The following is a 14,862-nucleotide window of genomic DNA, read 5'->3' as shown; positions in this document are numbered from 1 at the left end:
CAATTCCAACTGTCCAATTCATCTTTGATAGAGAGACGTAAGACAAAAATACACGAGACAGAAACACAAATACTCCACCACCACCTCGGCAAAACGTGCTTTGTCTTTTATTCTGTTTGGAGAAGAAGAAGAGGAGAAAGTCCATCCGCCGTCCGTACATATGTACATTCTGACCGGAGGAGAAGGACGGAGGGGAGTTCTTTGGTACATAATTCCTTCCATTTCTTGGCTTTTATTCTCTCCTGCCTGCTACGCCTACCACCTCACATTTAGGAATACATTTCTGAGTCAACTAACCAGAAACCACAAGCACTAGTTTAGCTGAGGAGATGGTCTCCTTTCATGCCTTGTGTGTGTTGAAGAATTTGAGACAATGTAGGTTAAGAGGACGACGTTGTAGGTTCTCGGCCGTGGTTTTACTTCTTTTCCTTCCTCCATGAGAAAGCGTAATGTGTCCAACGAGGCGGAATCCCGAATTCTTTCCCTCTTTCAACTTTCTCTCAGGCCAACCACCACCACTGCACACACATCGTCCTATTCAATAATGTCCAACCTGGTGTTTTCTGAGGAAGAGCGAGCACCAGAAAAAGTAAAAGGAAAGTAATAATAAGCAGTCCAGCCTGTGTTCTCAAGCATGATGATGAGCACATACGATGGACAAAATAATGAAGTTCAACTTGAAGAAGGACCAGCAAAGGAATTCTTCATCCATCAAAAAACGGTGACTACGTAGATGTACATCTTATGAATAATAATAAGAATTCAAAATGCTTGATATTATTGATTTAGTGATATACTTGCTCATGTTCAATTCATGTTATACATATGTATGTACAGAAAATACAAGAACATTCCAGTTGCTGAACCCAATTATCTGCCAACGTCATGCAGGACTCAAAGTACTAGCAAAGTTTCCAACATTATGCAAAGATCAACTATAAATATTTGCCTTTGACCAAAGTTGCCCAATCATTGGAAAGTAGAACACCTTTTCGTGAAAGAAAGCAAAAAAAAATTGTCTCTTTTTCTATGAAACCCAACTTCGTCATCGCAGAAAAGTCTCGTTATCAAATTTTTCTCAGTTGTGGCGCAGAGTCATCACACCAGGACCCAAGTCAGAAAGGAAGTCTGTTGGAAAAAATGGAAAATTGGGATTTTTATACATCTCGTCTAGTTACAGCATCTCGGAGATGACATAATAACTGGTGACTGACTGACGGGCAGATATCATTCATACTTCTCTCTTTCTCTCTCTCTCCGTATTCTCTTCATCCTCTCATGAATTTTGGAAATTGGAAAAATTTCACATTCTGGCATATTCTGCTTACCTGCACAAACATCTCTGTACACACAGAGTTGCGTGGTGGCGAGGAGTATAGAAGAAAAGTACAATAATAATGACAGACTGAGGATGAGAGGGAGAAAGCAACGCCATTTCGCAAGTTTCCTAGATAAAGGTATGTGGTCTCCCTCCACATCTAAATACGTGCTCAGATCATAAATATCGAGTAGGTGCGTCGTGCGTCATCAATATCGCATCAAATGGTAAATAACATAACATGTAATTTTAGCATAATGTTACATGGTGTTCTCACCATCAATATCTTTTCATTACGCAAGCAATGAACTCATTCGAATCTGTTATTTGCATGGTTGTTTTGTGGTACTAGTAATTTAGTGCGTGCATAAAAAAATATCAAAGGAGTTGTGGATTGATTGCAGATGATGAGGGACATTTGAGGGTGATTTGAGCTCTGGGGGTGGGGTTTTTGCTAGTTAATTAGCACCAACGCTATGCCCAAAATGTAAAATATGATCCAGTCTCAAATTACACACCACGAATTGGATACCGAACTGCAATCTCCATCTGGTGGAAGTAGAAAATTATTCAGTCTGCACTGGGAAACTCCAGATCAAATATTGTTTAAAAATTTAATTTCTCAAGGGATTGGAGGTTTCGAAATCCTTGAGAGAAGACTAAAATGACGGTGCTTAGTGTTCTACGACCGTCAGCTGTCTTCAAAAAGTGCTTAAGTGGCTCTGTTATCAATGGGACTCGTAGTACAACTGAGTCCGCTGTAAATAATGTTAACACATTTCGATTGTTGACAACAAGTAAGTTTCGAAGTTTCGACTCTCGGTGAAGAAGAATGATGGTATTAATTTCTTTTGTTCTAATAGGTTTAGTGCGAAATGGTGGCGGTCATCAGCGAGTGATGGAGATCATCCCGTCGAAATATCAGTGGCATAAGTACAAGGACTTACTTCACTTTTATCTCATGTTGGGAGCTATCCCAGCGTTGGGACTAGTTTTCTACACCAATGTTTTCATTGGACCTGCCACCCTGACTGAAATCCCTTGCGACTACCAGCCAAGACATTGGGAGTATGAAAAGGCAAGATATTTTTCTAACATCATTCGTTGAAGTTTGCAATTGCAGCTGGGCTTTACAAAAAAATATTGCATTTCTAATTATTTGTATCTTGATAATCACAGCACCCAATTTCACGATTCATAGCGAGGTACTTCACCACCAGTCGACAGGAGAGATATGAAAGGAACCTGTTTTACATTACTGAACTCGATGAGACGAGACGTTTGACGTAACAATGAATACAATAATATATGCCAAAACTATTACCGATGAATGATTATTCTAAAATTCTTGTCATTGGGGTACACAGATTGCTTGAGAATAAAGTAAAGGACCTCATGTCGCAACGAGGCGATTATCCCAACTACTTTGCTGGCAGCGTGACTTCTGGAAAGTATCTGAGAAGAAGATTGCAAGAAGAGGCGGAAATTGAAGCGCTTCGAGGAGAAGGATAACCACCCCGTCGTTGCAATGATTATCATTTAAACACTTGGTAAATAAATGTAGTAATCAGTAATATATTCAAAATTTGTTGTGTTCAAAATTAACCATGTATAGCTAGTTAGTAAAATGTAATGACGGTTGAGTACATCGGTAGTGTATCCAATAATAAAGACAATCCCCTGTGATTGTTAAAGTCTATACATTTTGTTCTGGTTCTTTCTTTTATTACCACTGTACAGTTCAATATTACATGTTCTAAAAGCTATATTGTATCAATCTACCTTGCATATACATATATATGTATCAAGCAGAAATGGCAAAAAACCAACTCGAAAAGAGCAATATAAAAACTTTTTTATATCTATCTATTAATGACTAGATGAGCATCCTGAGTAATCTATGTTTTTAACTTACACGAGCAGTTACATCCCACAAAAAGTATTTAAACAAACATAATAGCATGTGTGAAGCATTGTTTAAGAAAGAAGATGATGGTGTCCCATACAAAATGTGATTGACTATTATATTCATAGGAATATTACAAAATTACAAAATAGCTGATGAATCATGATAAAAATTAAATCACCTAATTAAAGTAGGATAAAAGCCGTGGTGGACACAATTTTATAAGAAAAATATGGAATGCATAAAATGGAAATTTTGGAAAATGCAAAATAATTAAACATAAAATATTCTGACGTTTGATGTGCAGACTAGGAAATCGGCATCGTAAAACTTTGTCTCTATCACTATGTGCCCACTGCAAAATAACAGGAACATAGTTAATAATCACCTTTAATCTTCTTATTACATGGGATGGGAAAACATACTTTAGCACATTTGCGGGCATCATTTGAGATTCAGGGGCTGCTTCTATCAAGTTTTGCCAAGTGTTTGTAGATTCAGGAATAACGAAGCCAAATTCGAAAAACCATTCTTCAATGCACCGACCCTAAAATATTGTAATAATCATATAAGATTTGAGGAGAGGGCATATTATGTACATATAAATAGCATAGCAATGTAGATATATTTCATAATAATGATTTTGGTGCGTGTTCAAGATAATGTTTCACAATGCCGTGCACATCTATCTGCATTAAATTAGCCGAAGTAATATCATATAATTTCCTCGATCCAACTCTATGAATGACACACCTTGAATAATACTTTTTGTTCAATTCGGAACTTTTCCATTGGTACTACTGAGGAAAAATTGATTTCTCGGGACACTGCTCTGCATTGCAACACACTTTTCGGAACCCTGGCTTCGTGTTCCACGTCTGGCAGGGACCTAAGGAAAGCAATGTATACGCCCTTTAGCATACAGTACTAACAATGCAAAAACTAATGTTACATTATCATATTAGAAAATTCAATTGGCTTACAGGTCATCATGAGCTTCCCACAGAACCGCACCCGTGTCAGAGTCCCTCAACTTCATCCAATTGCTAAACCAATAAACATAATTAAATGTTCATTGATCATTCACTATTCACTTCTTAGCATGAATCGAATCAAATTTTGGATGAGTGGAGGACGACTTACATTCTAAACCCCTGAAGAATCTCTTCCGCGGAAGGCATTTTTAAAATGCACTTTGTTTAACTTCGGGCAAAAATTCTTGAGTCTTATTCGTATATCAGTTCTCCTACAAAATGATGATCATACCAGTTTGACTTGAGCCCTAAATAAAATAAAATACACGCTCTTAGTCCACTACGTTACGTTCTAGTTTAGTTAACTAAAAGAAAAACAAGCTTAGGACTTTCGTCTGCACGGAAAATTTGAAAATTTGGTTTAAAAATGTATTTATTAGCTGTAGACAAAAGGTAAGTGATTACTTAGTGTGGATTAAAATATGGTTTTCGGCTTATCATCCAGCAGCGGTTTGGAGGAGTGGGAGAGAAAGCAAGTGAAAGTTAGCGGAGCGACTACAGAGGAAGAATGACGTTGGAATGGGTAATAGTTTCGAGCTGCTGGCCTATTTTCTACCTGCTTCGGCTGCTTCTCGGTCTCTGTTTCGCAATCAATGGAGCCAATAAGTGCGAGCGTGCGGCCCTCTCAAAAACCATATTTACTATTTACGTATTTAGTCAGTGAGTGAGGGTGAGTCTGTGACGCAATTAAAAAGTGCACTCATCCCCATTAATTACAATTAAGTAACTAATTTCAGCCTTAAAAACGTTCAGCTGTCTCGTGTAGGTAGACCCACACGAAAACAAGATTGACAAGAACACACTGCGAAGGGCAGGAAGGCTTTCTTCCTAAATTAATCGCTTTCCTTACTGCGCAGTCATTACTTCACACTTGCAGTCTTGAACTAAAGGTGAGCGAATGTATTAAATTAACGATGCATGTTTTATTCATCATCTAAAATTTAGAATATAGATGGGAACTAATTTATGAATTATGAATTGAGGAGTGAAAGTACAAAGGATTGCTATAAGTTTAGTAGTGTATGTGTATGTATAGCACATATTACTAATTGTACGTCCTTTTTAATTATCTTAATTCTGAGATTAACGAGATGTAATACGACCATTCACAAATGCTTATTATGCAAGATTTCATCTCAGTTATACACTTCATACTGTTGTTACATCATATCACATAATGCAACTATGGCCAATGTTGTTGTTTGACCACTTTTGATTTTTCGTCATTGCGAATTGTGTAGCTTTGTGTTGCAGTCCACACTTCCATAACAGTCAACTCTTTGTTAAGTTTCTAACTTAGATTTGCATAATATAAATATTAAGATAAGCTTTTGTACAGACTGTCAAATTCAGTTTAATGTGTTTTCACTCTAGATATTAAAGTTTGTTATCAATATTAGATTAGGTGTTAGGTATTGATCTGGTTATTCAGTGAGGGTAATGTTAACGACTGACGATTAATGTCTTAATATATTTGAGGGAGAGTTTCTAAGTATTTTGGGATTAGTGAATAGCCAAACGATGTGAAATACTAATAAAGTATTTTAATCTTGCGTTTTATGACTATTATTACAGATAAAAATCTACCGATCGCTGGTAGTTGTTTCTCTTTAATTTATTTTCTTCAATATTACGACATCAGGAAGGATTATAATTTGGGAGATGGCTAATAGGGTGAGTTCATTCATATGTGTTGTAAATGATGCTTTTCATTTTATAATGATTTCATTATTTGGGTGCTGGTTAATTGTAGTTGTTTACGAGTAACTCGATGAAAGGAACTTTAGGCAAAGGAATTCGTAGTTTACAGACTAGAGAGTACTCGAGTCACGGCTGGAGGCGAAAAAACACTTATGTTCAACAGTTACTGTTTGGTAACACGACTATTGGTGAGTTTAATGGTTAGTTTTATTAGTAGAACTACATTCAATTAGTTCTCAAAATGTCCTTACAATACTCAGAAAAACACACTGTTTGGCCTGATCCGCATTTGGGTTGTTTGGGACCGAAAGATCAACGTCTTGGATTCCCCGGCAATATTGGTCTTGACAAAGCACTTTTGCCAACAGAACCACCCCCCACTCCTGACAGACTGAAGGCTGACAAAGAGGAACTTGAGAATCAAGCAAAGTTTTGGAAAAGCCTTTTAGGAACGCACACGAACCATCAACATCAGATCGATGTATATATACAAACATACAAATGTTCCCGTACTTTTGTTGAAAGCAAATAGTAAATCAGAAATAATTGTTTTCCAGATTGTAAATCAGGACGACGAAAACGATTGCAGAGACTCTGAGGAAATGGAGTCTATTGGCCGAAAGTTGATGGGCATAAATGAAAATTTAGAATGTATAGCCCAAGTTTGCCCTGATTTACTACGCAGAGGTAGCAAGACAATTTATGGTATTTTACATGGCAAAAATAATCCAAAAATGATAAACCGTTGTTGACTTAATCTAGAATTGGCTGGATTATTCACTAATGTAAATATGACTGAGGGACCCTTGACCGTTATTACGTTCTGTCAACGCACAAATCATGATATGACGAGTTGGTCTCCAAGTGTTGAAGAAGAACGTGAAGCACTTACAGAAAAGGTTACATAAATACTTAATTTTTACTAGAGTTATTGGATGCCCATGGCATGAACATAATTGCCCGTCATTTATTATAAATTCCTATTTAAGTACATTTTTCATTCTGGCGTAACAAGACAATTATTTACACAAAATTAATTGATTGTTGGTTTTCTATAGTTTATCAGAGCCGCCAAAGACGTTTGTGATAAACTTCGACAGAAGGCTCAAATATGGGTAAGGTGGAAGCTGTTAATAATAAGAATTATTGGGAACTCATCTGTATTGTTTTAATTATTTTCAGGCCGATTTTATTGAACCTTGCTCTGGAAGACCGTACTATTCATCATTTACAAATCTCACATTTTTTGAAACGGATGAACGGTAAACCTTTTACACTATTTTACAGAAAGGCTAATTAAATATCAACGTAGGAATACTAAATGATAATTTTATTGTTTTGCATAGATATCGCCATTTAGGGTTTAGAATTTCAGATTTGGGCTGTTGCAAAGTCATTGCTCATCATAAATGGGGAACTCACGCCTTTGTAGGAACAATTTTTACGTCGGCGCCGCACGATTGTGAACATCTCCAACAAATTGTAGAACGGTGCAACAGGGCGGATGCGGCAGTAGCAGTCAATTAAACAACACTGATTGAATGATCGAGTGTTTTTAGTATTCTATTCATGAATAATGCAGTACCTGCTCTGGGAGAAATGATCAACACTAACCAACAAATGCTAACGTTAGCATGAACCATTCTCGAAATTAATTGTATTTCAAAACGGATTACATAAATAAATTGATCTTTTTTGCTGATACATAAAAGCGATATATTTTATATCTCTGTACTATAAATCACATTAACATTGATTATTATTATGAGGAGTTTAATTTATCCGTTTCTGGCACTGAGCTATTGTTGTGATCTTCAGTTGCAGCAATAATTTCTTCGGCAACTTCATCAAGTCGTAAAGTATCCATGTCTGCCGACCCCACTTCAGTATCGTTAGTGCGCGACGATGACATGGCCTCTGTTTTCGGTAACGATACCGACATTGATTCAGTTTCCCCTGATTTTTCAGTTTCTTTCTTTTCTTGCTCCAATATAAAGGTGTACGCTTGTTGTAAAGCATTTTCAGTAGCTTCTAGCTGAGTGGTTCCATATCCTACATATAAATTATAGAATAATTAAATTCATAGTTAAAAAAGTGATTATATAATTCGTACAAATATATTACCAAATGCAAGTGATGATGATGCCTTTTGTGGGCAAGATATATCACTTGGGCATAAGAGAAGTGTTGAAATATATTGATTTTGTAAAGCTTCTTCACACACTCTCATATTGTGACTTTCATAATGCAAGACGATTTTTCTAATCATTGTCATGACCCACTCGGTTTTCTCATTCCTCTGCAGGTATCCTGTCAGTTTTCATTATTCTTAATCATATAGTCATTGTTGTAGCTTTTGTATTTAACACACAATTTATGTACCTGCACATTTTACATCTTCGTACCGATCCCTTAAATCTGACATGATTCCAAAACCACAAAATGTAGGCATTGGTTGAAGACAAGGAGAAGTCGAGTCCGAGACCCAAGCCTTATGAAACAATAAAAAATATTAGAGCACCATGTTGAAGTATTGAATCTAATACACTTGAAATCATTTACATGGTAGGAGGCGGAAGAAAACAATGGATGATGCATGTATTCGGAATTATTCAGATTCATCTGATGATTTTCTGCAAACTGGTCCTGCCAAACGCCGTCACCAGTATTCCCTCCCGTTCGAACAAGTTGTGACATTGCCTCAGTTTTCGCTTTTGCAATAAGAACTTCTTTCTCTGCCGTAAAATCTTGTTCTCGGAGAGCCGCAGCATGCATAAATTGTTGCACCATATGCCGATAATATTCTAATTCATCATTTGAATTACGAACTTTGTCCTCTAAAGTGAGTATCCTTTGATGAAGTAACAAGATTTGCTAAAATCACACAATCATTACTATCATTGCTCAGCTCATGCTCATTAATTCCATGTTAAAGCATTCATATTACCTGATCTCGTACAAGCAACTCATTTTCAATAGCTCTCGAATCATATGCCATCCTTCTTTCGACGCCAATCATGTGTCTTTCCATATCTTGCAAAAACCTTTGCACATCTTGATCCAACTTTTTCTCCTTTTGTTGAATTCTGTTCAGTTCAATTCTGTCTGCATTATTATCCCCCACGTTGAGTTTCTCAAAACTTTCAGACACCTTACTGATGGGACCATCAGCTCCAGTGACACATGATGTCGCATCTTCATCGACAGCATTTGGTCCTCGCTCCACAGATATATTGTCCCCTTTGACTTTTTCTTTCATTTCCTCATTGTCTGCTTGAGTCGCGACGTTCCCATCTTTTACAGAAATCTCTGCTTTCTTCCTTCCAACAAGTTCGACTCCTCGACTGCTTGCATCTTTCAAATTCCTGTTCCTGTCATTAGTCAAGTCGCTCTGTCGCCGCATTAAACTTCGCCACATATGAATTGTAGGACGACATCCCTGTCCCCAACAAGAGCATAATTCATACCACTTAGAATATGATTATGATTGAGGGAGATCAGACAAGCATATAAGAATTTTTCTATTCACCTGATTCAGAAAGACAGAGTTATTGTTCAGGTCAGGGCCCATGGAACCATTGCCTCGTTGCTGCTGTTGTTGAGTGGAATGGAACTCCCTTCCTCCTCCCCCTCGAGTGTGGTGGTGGTGGTGGTTATTACCATTGTTGTTGATGTAATGGTTGTTGTTGTGGGGAAAACGACCTCCTCCGCCATTAAAGTTCTTCCGACCTCCTCGGTGCGATTGCTGGTCCATTGTATTTTATACCTCCGCCAAAGTTAGTCAACCTTTGCAGGTGAAATATATGTATGAAATATATATATGGGAGCAGTTTCCTTATTCGAATTATATGCTCGCTGTCTCGCTAAAGTATTGTTTTTCTAGCAATGCAAAAATTTCTGCAAGGTTTCCTCGAGTTTGTTTTTTTAATTCTGATTGGAAGAAACGATTGACTGATTGAATCTTCAACACAAAGTAGGAAAGGGAACAGAGTGAAAATCAAGGCAAGAAAATTTACGGGCATGAAAAAGTCGGGGTCAGTTCTGCCCGAGGTGAATGAACCATAGCGGATCATCATCATGTGCGAATGATCAAGTTGGACCAAGAAAATGGATTGTGGTTTTAAGAATTCATGTCATGTTATGCGGTCGCAAGTATGTATGCCTTATGGACAATCATATATACTTATGCATTATGTAGCATTATTTTTTCCTCTACATGTTTCTAAAGTCTTTATTGCGATTGATTACATCCTCGTGTTCAGTGTTGTCCATACATCTATCACGCGTTGAAGTTTGATTTTAAATGTAAGGTTATATTAATATATGAAGTGTGTACATGTGCAATAATCAAGATTACAATAATAATTGTGCTTGGTGTCGACAAATTCGAAAGCTAGCTAATGACCGTATATCTGGATGTGATGAAAATAAAATCTATCGTAGGTGTCCTAACAGCTGCCTCTAATACACAGTATAGCTTTTCATCAAGACAAATTCAATAATTTTATGCCACGCGGCAAGCTATATCTAAATCTAAGTATTCGACTACACCAAGTTTTCTATCTTTTGATACACATTAGGATTTGAACAGTTTTCAATACGTCACGGATAAAATATTAAAAGAAGAACAATCGAGTTTAAAGAAATTTTGCCAAGAAAAAAAATACGTACAACAACAAAAGTTTTCTTTAGCATACACACGACACGAGAGCTAAGTTTTCCAGACAAGAATTGATTGACAATTAAACACAAAAACTTTATGGTTTGTCAAAAATACGTGGTTTAACTTGAAGTGAGTGATAAATTTACAATTTACTTTATTTTTGTGTTCTATTACTTATTATTATTTATGATGGTGACGTTTGCCAATAAATCCGATTAGATCCAGATTAGCTGATACGCGGTTTAAGAGTTTCTAGCTGTTGTTGTAATTTACTTTTTTGCTTTTGTTAACTTCATCAGCCCTGGAGTAGACATAGACTTTGGTCTTTCGATCGGAAGATTGAGGGCACGGTCCCAAATTAGAGATGCCATTACTCCAAGGGCTAAGAATAAGAAGAAGCATGAATGATTTAGCGAAAAATCCCAATAACTAATAAATGATTGTTCTTACCTCGAGAGACTCCGAATAGAACGGTGTAGTAGTTCATCTCCTTCATTCCGTAGTACTGAGAAAAAAATGGCAAATGTTAATACGATTACATAGTCACAAATCATAAATCAGTTATCAAAATTAACATGTACAACTATTCATAAACGACATACTTGTAAAAGGACGCCAGAGTGAGCATCCACATTGGGCCAGGGATTCTTGATCTTGCCCGTATCCAAGAGCACTGGAGGGGTGACTTTGTAAATGTTGGAAACCAACTGCAAATTAAAGATTGTTTTACATATTTGAATGTATATAGAATGTAGTTGTAAATGGTGTACGTATTTAATGAGATTAATGAGATAATGGAAAAATGTCGTGAACATACCTTGAACATGGGATCATTCGGTAAGTGTTTCAAAGCAAATTCTCGCTGACTGTTGACAATTATGTATATTACATTAGCAAAATTAACAACTAAACCATCAGCAATAGTAGAAGAAAGACCCAAATTGCGTTGTATATTCTTACCATGTATAACGTGGATCAGTTTTCCTCAAGACAGCATGACCATATCCTGGTACAACACGACCTTGCTTCAGCTCACTTACAAGAAAGTCTTTCAACTTATCTTCGGAAGCATCAGCCCCTATGGATTTTGCGATTTTTGTAAGGAAGATTAATACCTGTATAGGCAAAAAAACATGTCAAATTATATCGTTGAGGTTTATCAATATTACTGTAACAATAATAACAATAATATTACTTCTTGGTTAGCAAGACCATGGAGTGGACCAGCTATAAATAATATAATTGGTTCAAGTTTTAGTGATATGTTTTATCAATACAATTGTGATACATTGAATTGTAAATAAAATGGGAGCTTACCCAATCCACACATTCCTCCGCAAAAACTAAGGTAAGGGTCGGACAGAGCTGATCCTACCAAATGTGTAGCATGGGCGCTGACATTGCCTCCCTCATGATCGCTAAAAAATAATTTAAATATTGAAATAAGTAAAATTTAATGTACCAACCAATCAGTTTTAAAAATAGTCTCTTTTACCTGTGAATTGTTAGATAGAGTCTCATCAATTCGATGAACTGTTGATCCTCGTAACCCAACATTGATGAAAAGTTTTTACTCCAATCCCAATCGCTTTTTATCCCACCAATAGAAGACCCGTCTTTGTAAGTGTTTCGATAAATAGTGGCTACAAATATAAATAAACCATGTGAATAATTTATAACACCATCACTGTAGGTATTAATTAATGTGGATGAAATATTTTCGGATTGTTAATCAAACTATACTAACCAGCTAGTGGTGGAAGCTTGGCAATCAAGTCCATGGCATCTTCATACACATACTCCCAATATTGCTTCTTCGGAATTCCAGACTGGTACGCCTGAAAAATGACACGTGGTTTTACAAAAATAATCAATAACGGCATAAGGCATGTATGCACATAGAGACATTTGAAAATGATGAATATTTTCATTTTTAATACCTTTGCAAATTTGCTTTCAGAATGGAGAGCTGCCACGGCGGCACAAAGCTGAGCCATTGGATGAAGGTGATTGGGAAAGTTGTTCAACATGGTCACAACATGCTGCGGCAAATCAGCTCTAGATGCCCACTCTTGTGAAAGTGATTTCACCTGTGGTGAAACCACCAAAGTTAGTACGAGTTTAACATATTGTAATATTGTAACCAATTTTTGTGCTTAATGAGGTATGAATATTAACCTGAGCCTCCGTTGGTATATCTCCAGTTGCTAGAAGCCAGAAGAGACCTTCGGGTAGGGGTTCTTGTCCACCAGGCCCCTTAGGAAGTAATTTTTGACACTCTGGGATAGAATACCCGCGGAACCGAATTCCTTCTTCAGGGTCTAAAACCGATGTTTCACAGACCAAACCCTTGATGCCTCTCATCCCACCGTAAGCCTGCATTATTCATTAGCATATTACTTGCAATGTTAGACATCATATAATCAATAACCATGAAAATGTGAGTGTACCATATCAACAGTAACTTCTCCAATGACAGTTGACCCATGCTCCTTCCTAAAGTTCTTAACATTGTCCTGCTCAATGGGCACTTTTTGTTTGAGAACATCTTTCAAACTCGTGCTTTCAAATCGGCATGGGACAGTGATGGCCGCTCCAAATTTCTATAAGAAATTACGATAGCACAATCACACACGAACTACGGGAGTATCACGCATTCACACTTATTTAATGTGTATTGATATTGAATATAATTTAAGCAACACGAGTGAGGCGTCATGCTTTCATTCACACTGCATGGGAATTCACAAGTTGAAGGCATGTATTGGCATGCAATTCATTTCATAATGGTGTGGAATTGCAGTAATAAATCTTTTGCTACATCACTTCACTAATGTCCTTGATAACGACTGTTCCAATTATACACACATTTAATGAATGAAATGGCATAACGCGACCTCGACCTCCATCTCTTGCATAAGATAAAATTTTATAGTAAATTCATCACACTGTCAAAAGTTACGACAATTATCCCGGTAAAATAATTTTATAAAAAAATAACGAAAAATTCGAAAAGACAATAAATCTTATGTTACATGACTTAAAAAGTTGCAATGAATGCGGATTGCTGTGTAGTTTTGTAATTAAAAAGAAAGTAAATACCTGAGCTTGGGCTGCTTGAAAATGGACGCCGGAGGCTCTTGAAAGGAGAGCACGAATAATGGCCATGGCGAACTTATGTAATCGACGGAAGATGAAAGCAACTAGAAAATCGCACTAATCTCCAGATGAAAGGACTGCAACACATAATTAACAGTAGTTTTATTTTCTACTCCCAATTTCCCTAATAACTTATAAATTGGAAGTCGGTCGATAGGTATCGAGTACGCTAAGAAAGCAACTTTGAGCAAGCACGATTCTTCGGCATGTTTTAAATGAATACTATATTTCTTGTAATTACTCATTTAGTCAGACACGTAAACATTAAGAATTTGACACTTGGTCGTGAGTTCATATTATTTCAAATAAATCTAATCTGATCGTTCCATTTTTAATTATTTATGGTTTGTGACAGTTTGTGTTATGCAATTAAATTTCTACCCGTATTTGTAATTCATTTAAAATCAATCATTATTTTACGCTTGAAATATACAAATCATAAATCGAAAAGCAAATTTTCTCCCTACTGCATCTTCTCGAACCGAGTTATAGTTTATTGATTGAGTAGGTCTTATTTTAATTAAAATTTGAATCGGAAAATCTGGTTGTAGTAAATAAGAACGGATTGTTATTAACATTGAATACAGGACCACGTTTGTTAATTTAGATTTATGATGAATGGCTTGATGATATATCCAACTCGATCTGTGCTTACCTGGATTCCCACGTCCTGTCCCAAGAGTGAAAATGAGTGAAGTGGATGGGAAAAGACCGAAAAATCGGGGATGCTGGAGGGCAGAGAGTGAGAGTTAATTTCGTGGCAGAGGCCGGATTGGATTTGTTGGCACGAGTCTCCGTCACCAGACCAGCACCATCAAGGTGTTCCTCTCAGCCGCGAGCCAGTCGTCTCAATTTTCTCTCCGCTTTATTCCTATGCAGACTGCTTTCTCCAGTTTCTCCTCATTTTCTGACGCCCTGGCTAAAGCACCTCCAACTATCCAATACTTTATGAATTTCTGTTCAATATGTTTACTCTAAGAATAGATGAGGGCATTAATATATATTAAAGTATAGCTATTGGGTGGTTAATGACCATGGTGCATGCATATTCTGTTTACTCATTTTTCAAAATGGACAAATT

The 14,862-nt window shown here is 36.8% G+C and overlaps 5 protein-coding genes across 6 annotated transcripts; 2 read left to right on the top strand and 3 right to left on the bottom strand.

The window, feature by feature from the left end:
- The first annotated feature begins 1,875 nt into the window (after window positions 1–1,875).
- Window positions 1,876–3,017, top strand: LOC110845791 (NADH dehydrogenase [ubiquinone] 1 beta subcomplex subunit 5, mitochondrial). The gene is made up of 4 exons (XM_022092299.2): window positions 1,876–2,115; window positions 2,182–2,396; window positions 2,498–2,604; window positions 2,686–3,017. The coding sequence occupies exons 1-4, from the start codon at window positions 1,983–1,985 to the stop codon at window positions 2,828–2,830; spliced, it is 600 nt and encodes a 199-aa protein (XP_021947991.1). The 5' UTR covers window positions 1,876–1,982; the 3' UTR covers window positions 2,831–3,017.
- A 9-nt stretch (window positions 3,018–3,026) lies between these two features.
- Window positions 3,027–4,956, bottom strand: LOC110845792 (retinal rod rhodopsin-sensitive cGMP 3',5'-cyclic phosphodiesterase subunit delta). 2 transcript variants are annotated; one of them, XM_022092301.2, is made up of 6 exons: window positions 4,815–4,956; window positions 4,368–4,506; window positions 4,208–4,270; window positions 3,978–4,113; window positions 3,650–3,771; window positions 3,027–3,579 (listed from the first exon to the last, which is right to left on the bottom strand). In XM_022092301.2, exons 2-6 carry the CDS (start codon window positions 4,403–4,405, stop codon window positions 3,498–3,500), a joined length of 441 nt encoding a protein of 146 aa, XP_021947993.1. In that variant the 5' UTR covers window positions 4,406–4,506; window positions 4,815–4,956; the 3' UTR covers window positions 3,027–3,497. The 2 variants fall into 2 exon arrangements, with proteins under 2 accessions (XP_021947993.1, XP_021947992.1); XM_022092300.2 differs by lacking the exon at window positions 4,815–4,956 and adding an exon at window positions 4,664–4,808.
- A 52-nt stretch (window positions 4,957–5,008) lies between these two features.
- On the top strand, window positions 5,009–7,663 carry LOC110845790 (cobalamin trafficking protein CblD). Its single transcript, XM_022092298.2, has 9 exons — window positions 5,009–5,148; window positions 5,834–5,932; window positions 6,012–6,147; window positions 6,220–6,440; window positions 6,517–6,646; window positions 6,722–6,858; window positions 7,018–7,074; window positions 7,142–7,221; window positions 7,306–7,663. The coding sequence occupies exons 2-9, from the start codon at window positions 5,921–5,923 to the stop codon at window positions 7,484–7,486; spliced, it is 954 nt and encodes a 317-aa protein (XP_021947990.1). The 5' UTR covers window positions 5,009–5,148; window positions 5,834–5,920; the 3' UTR covers window positions 7,487–7,663.
- Window positions 7,512–10,025, bottom strand: LOC110846941. The gene is made up of 6 exons (XM_022093779.2): window positions 9,489–10,025; window positions 8,907–9,398; window positions 8,522–8,833; window positions 8,342–8,450; window positions 8,084–8,269; window positions 7,512–8,011 (listed from the first exon to the last, which is right to left on the bottom strand). The coding sequence occupies exons 1-6, from the start codon at window positions 9,711–9,713 to the stop codon at window positions 7,722–7,724; spliced, it is 1,614 nt and encodes a 537-aa protein (XP_021949471.1). The 5' UTR covers window positions 9,714–10,025; the 3' UTR covers window positions 7,512–7,721.
- A 149-nt stretch (window positions 10,026–10,174) lies between these two features.
- Window positions 10,175–14,590, bottom strand: LOC110845979 (probable citrate synthase 1, mitochondrial). The gene is made up of 14 exons (XM_022092551.2): window positions 14,437–14,590; window positions 13,725–13,858; window positions 13,073–13,225; window positions 12,801–12,998; window positions 12,563–12,712; window positions 12,370–12,460; window positions 12,118–12,265; window positions 11,940–12,040; window positions 11,818–11,849; window positions 11,583–11,737; window positions 11,440–11,488; window positions 11,225–11,329; window positions 11,073–11,127; window positions 10,175–11,004 (listed from the first exon to the last, which is right to left on the bottom strand). Exons 2-14 carry the CDS (start codon window positions 13,788–13,790, stop codon window positions 10,892–10,894), a joined length of 1,416 nt encoding a protein of 471 aa, XP_021948243.1. The 5' UTR covers window positions 13,791–13,858; window positions 14,437–14,590; the 3' UTR covers window positions 10,175–10,891.
- Window positions 14,591–14,862: the final 272 nt, after the last annotated feature.

Source organism: Folsomia candida, unplaced genomic scaffold (genome assembly GCF_002217175.1).
Source record: "Folsomia candida strain VU population unplaced genomic scaffold, ASM221717v1 Fcan01_Sc003, whole genome shotgun sequence".
NCBI lineage: Eukaryota > Metazoa > Arthropoda > Collembola > Entomobryomorpha > Isotomidae > Folsomia > Folsomia candida.
This window is presented reverse-complemented; position numbering and strand designations above follow the sequence as displayed.

Excerpts from the sequence above, each read along its gene's own strand:
- LOC110845791 (XM_022092299.2), top strand. The coding sequence starts at position 1,983 with ATGACGGTGCTTAGTGTTCTACGACCGTCAGCTGTCTTCAAAAAGTGC. Across the intron at positions 2,397-2,497 it reads GACATTGGGAGTATGAAAAG|CACCCAATTTCACGATTCAT; the intron begins GCAAGATATTTT and ends TGATAATCACAG. Across the intron at positions 2,605-2,685 it reads GATGAGACGAGACGTTTGAC|ATTGCTTGAGAATAAAGTAA; the intron begins GTAACAATGAAT and ends TGGGGTACACAG.
- LOC110845792 (XM_022092301.2), bottom strand. The coding sequence starts at position 4,405 with ATGCCTTCCGCGGAAGAGATTCTTCAGGGGTTTAGAAT. Across the intron at positions 4,271-4,367 it reads ATTCTTCAGGGGTTTAGAAT|CAATTGGATGAAGTTGAGGG; the intron begins GTAAGTCGTCCT and ends TTATTGGTTTAG. Across the intron at positions 4,114-4,207 it reads TGGGAAGCTCATGATGACCT|GTCCCTGCCAGACGTGGAAC; the intron begins GTAAGCCAATTG and ends TGCTTTCCTTAG.
- LOC110845790 (XM_022092298.2), top strand. Across the intron at positions 6,859-7,017 it reads GTGAAGCACTTACAGAAAAG|TTTATCAGAGCCGCCAAAGA; the intron begins GTTACATAAATA and ends GGTTTTCTATAG. Across the intron at positions 7,075-7,141 it reads GACAGAAGGCTCAAATATGG|GCCGATTTTATTGAACCTTG; the intron begins GTAAGGTGGAAG and ends AATTATTTTCAG.
- LOC110846941 (XM_022093779.2), bottom strand. The coding sequence starts at position 9,713 with ATGGACCAGCAATCGCACCGAGGAGGTCGGAAGAACTTTAATGGCGGA. Across the intron at positions 8,451-8,521 it reads TTTCTTCCGCCTCCTACCAT|GCTTGGGTCTCGGACTCGAC; the intron begins GTAAATGATTTC and ends TTGTTTCATAAG. Across the intron at positions 8,270-8,341 it reads CGAAGATGTAAAATGTGCAG|GATACCTGCAGAGGAATGAG; the intron begins GTACATAAATTG and ends GAAAACTGACAG.
- LOC110845979 (XM_022092551.2), bottom strand. The coding sequence starts at position 13,790 with ATGGCCATTATTCGTGCTCTCCTTTCAAGAGCCTCCGGCGTCCATTTT. Across the intron at positions 11,489-11,582 it reads ACTGATCCACGTTATACATG|TCAGCGAGAATTTGCTTTGA; the intron begins GTAAGAATATAC and ends AATTGTCAACAG. Across the intron at positions 11,128-11,224 it reads ACTCTGGCGTCCTTTTACAA|TACTACGGAATGAAGGAGAT; the intron begins GTATGTCGTTTA and ends TTTTTTTCTCAG.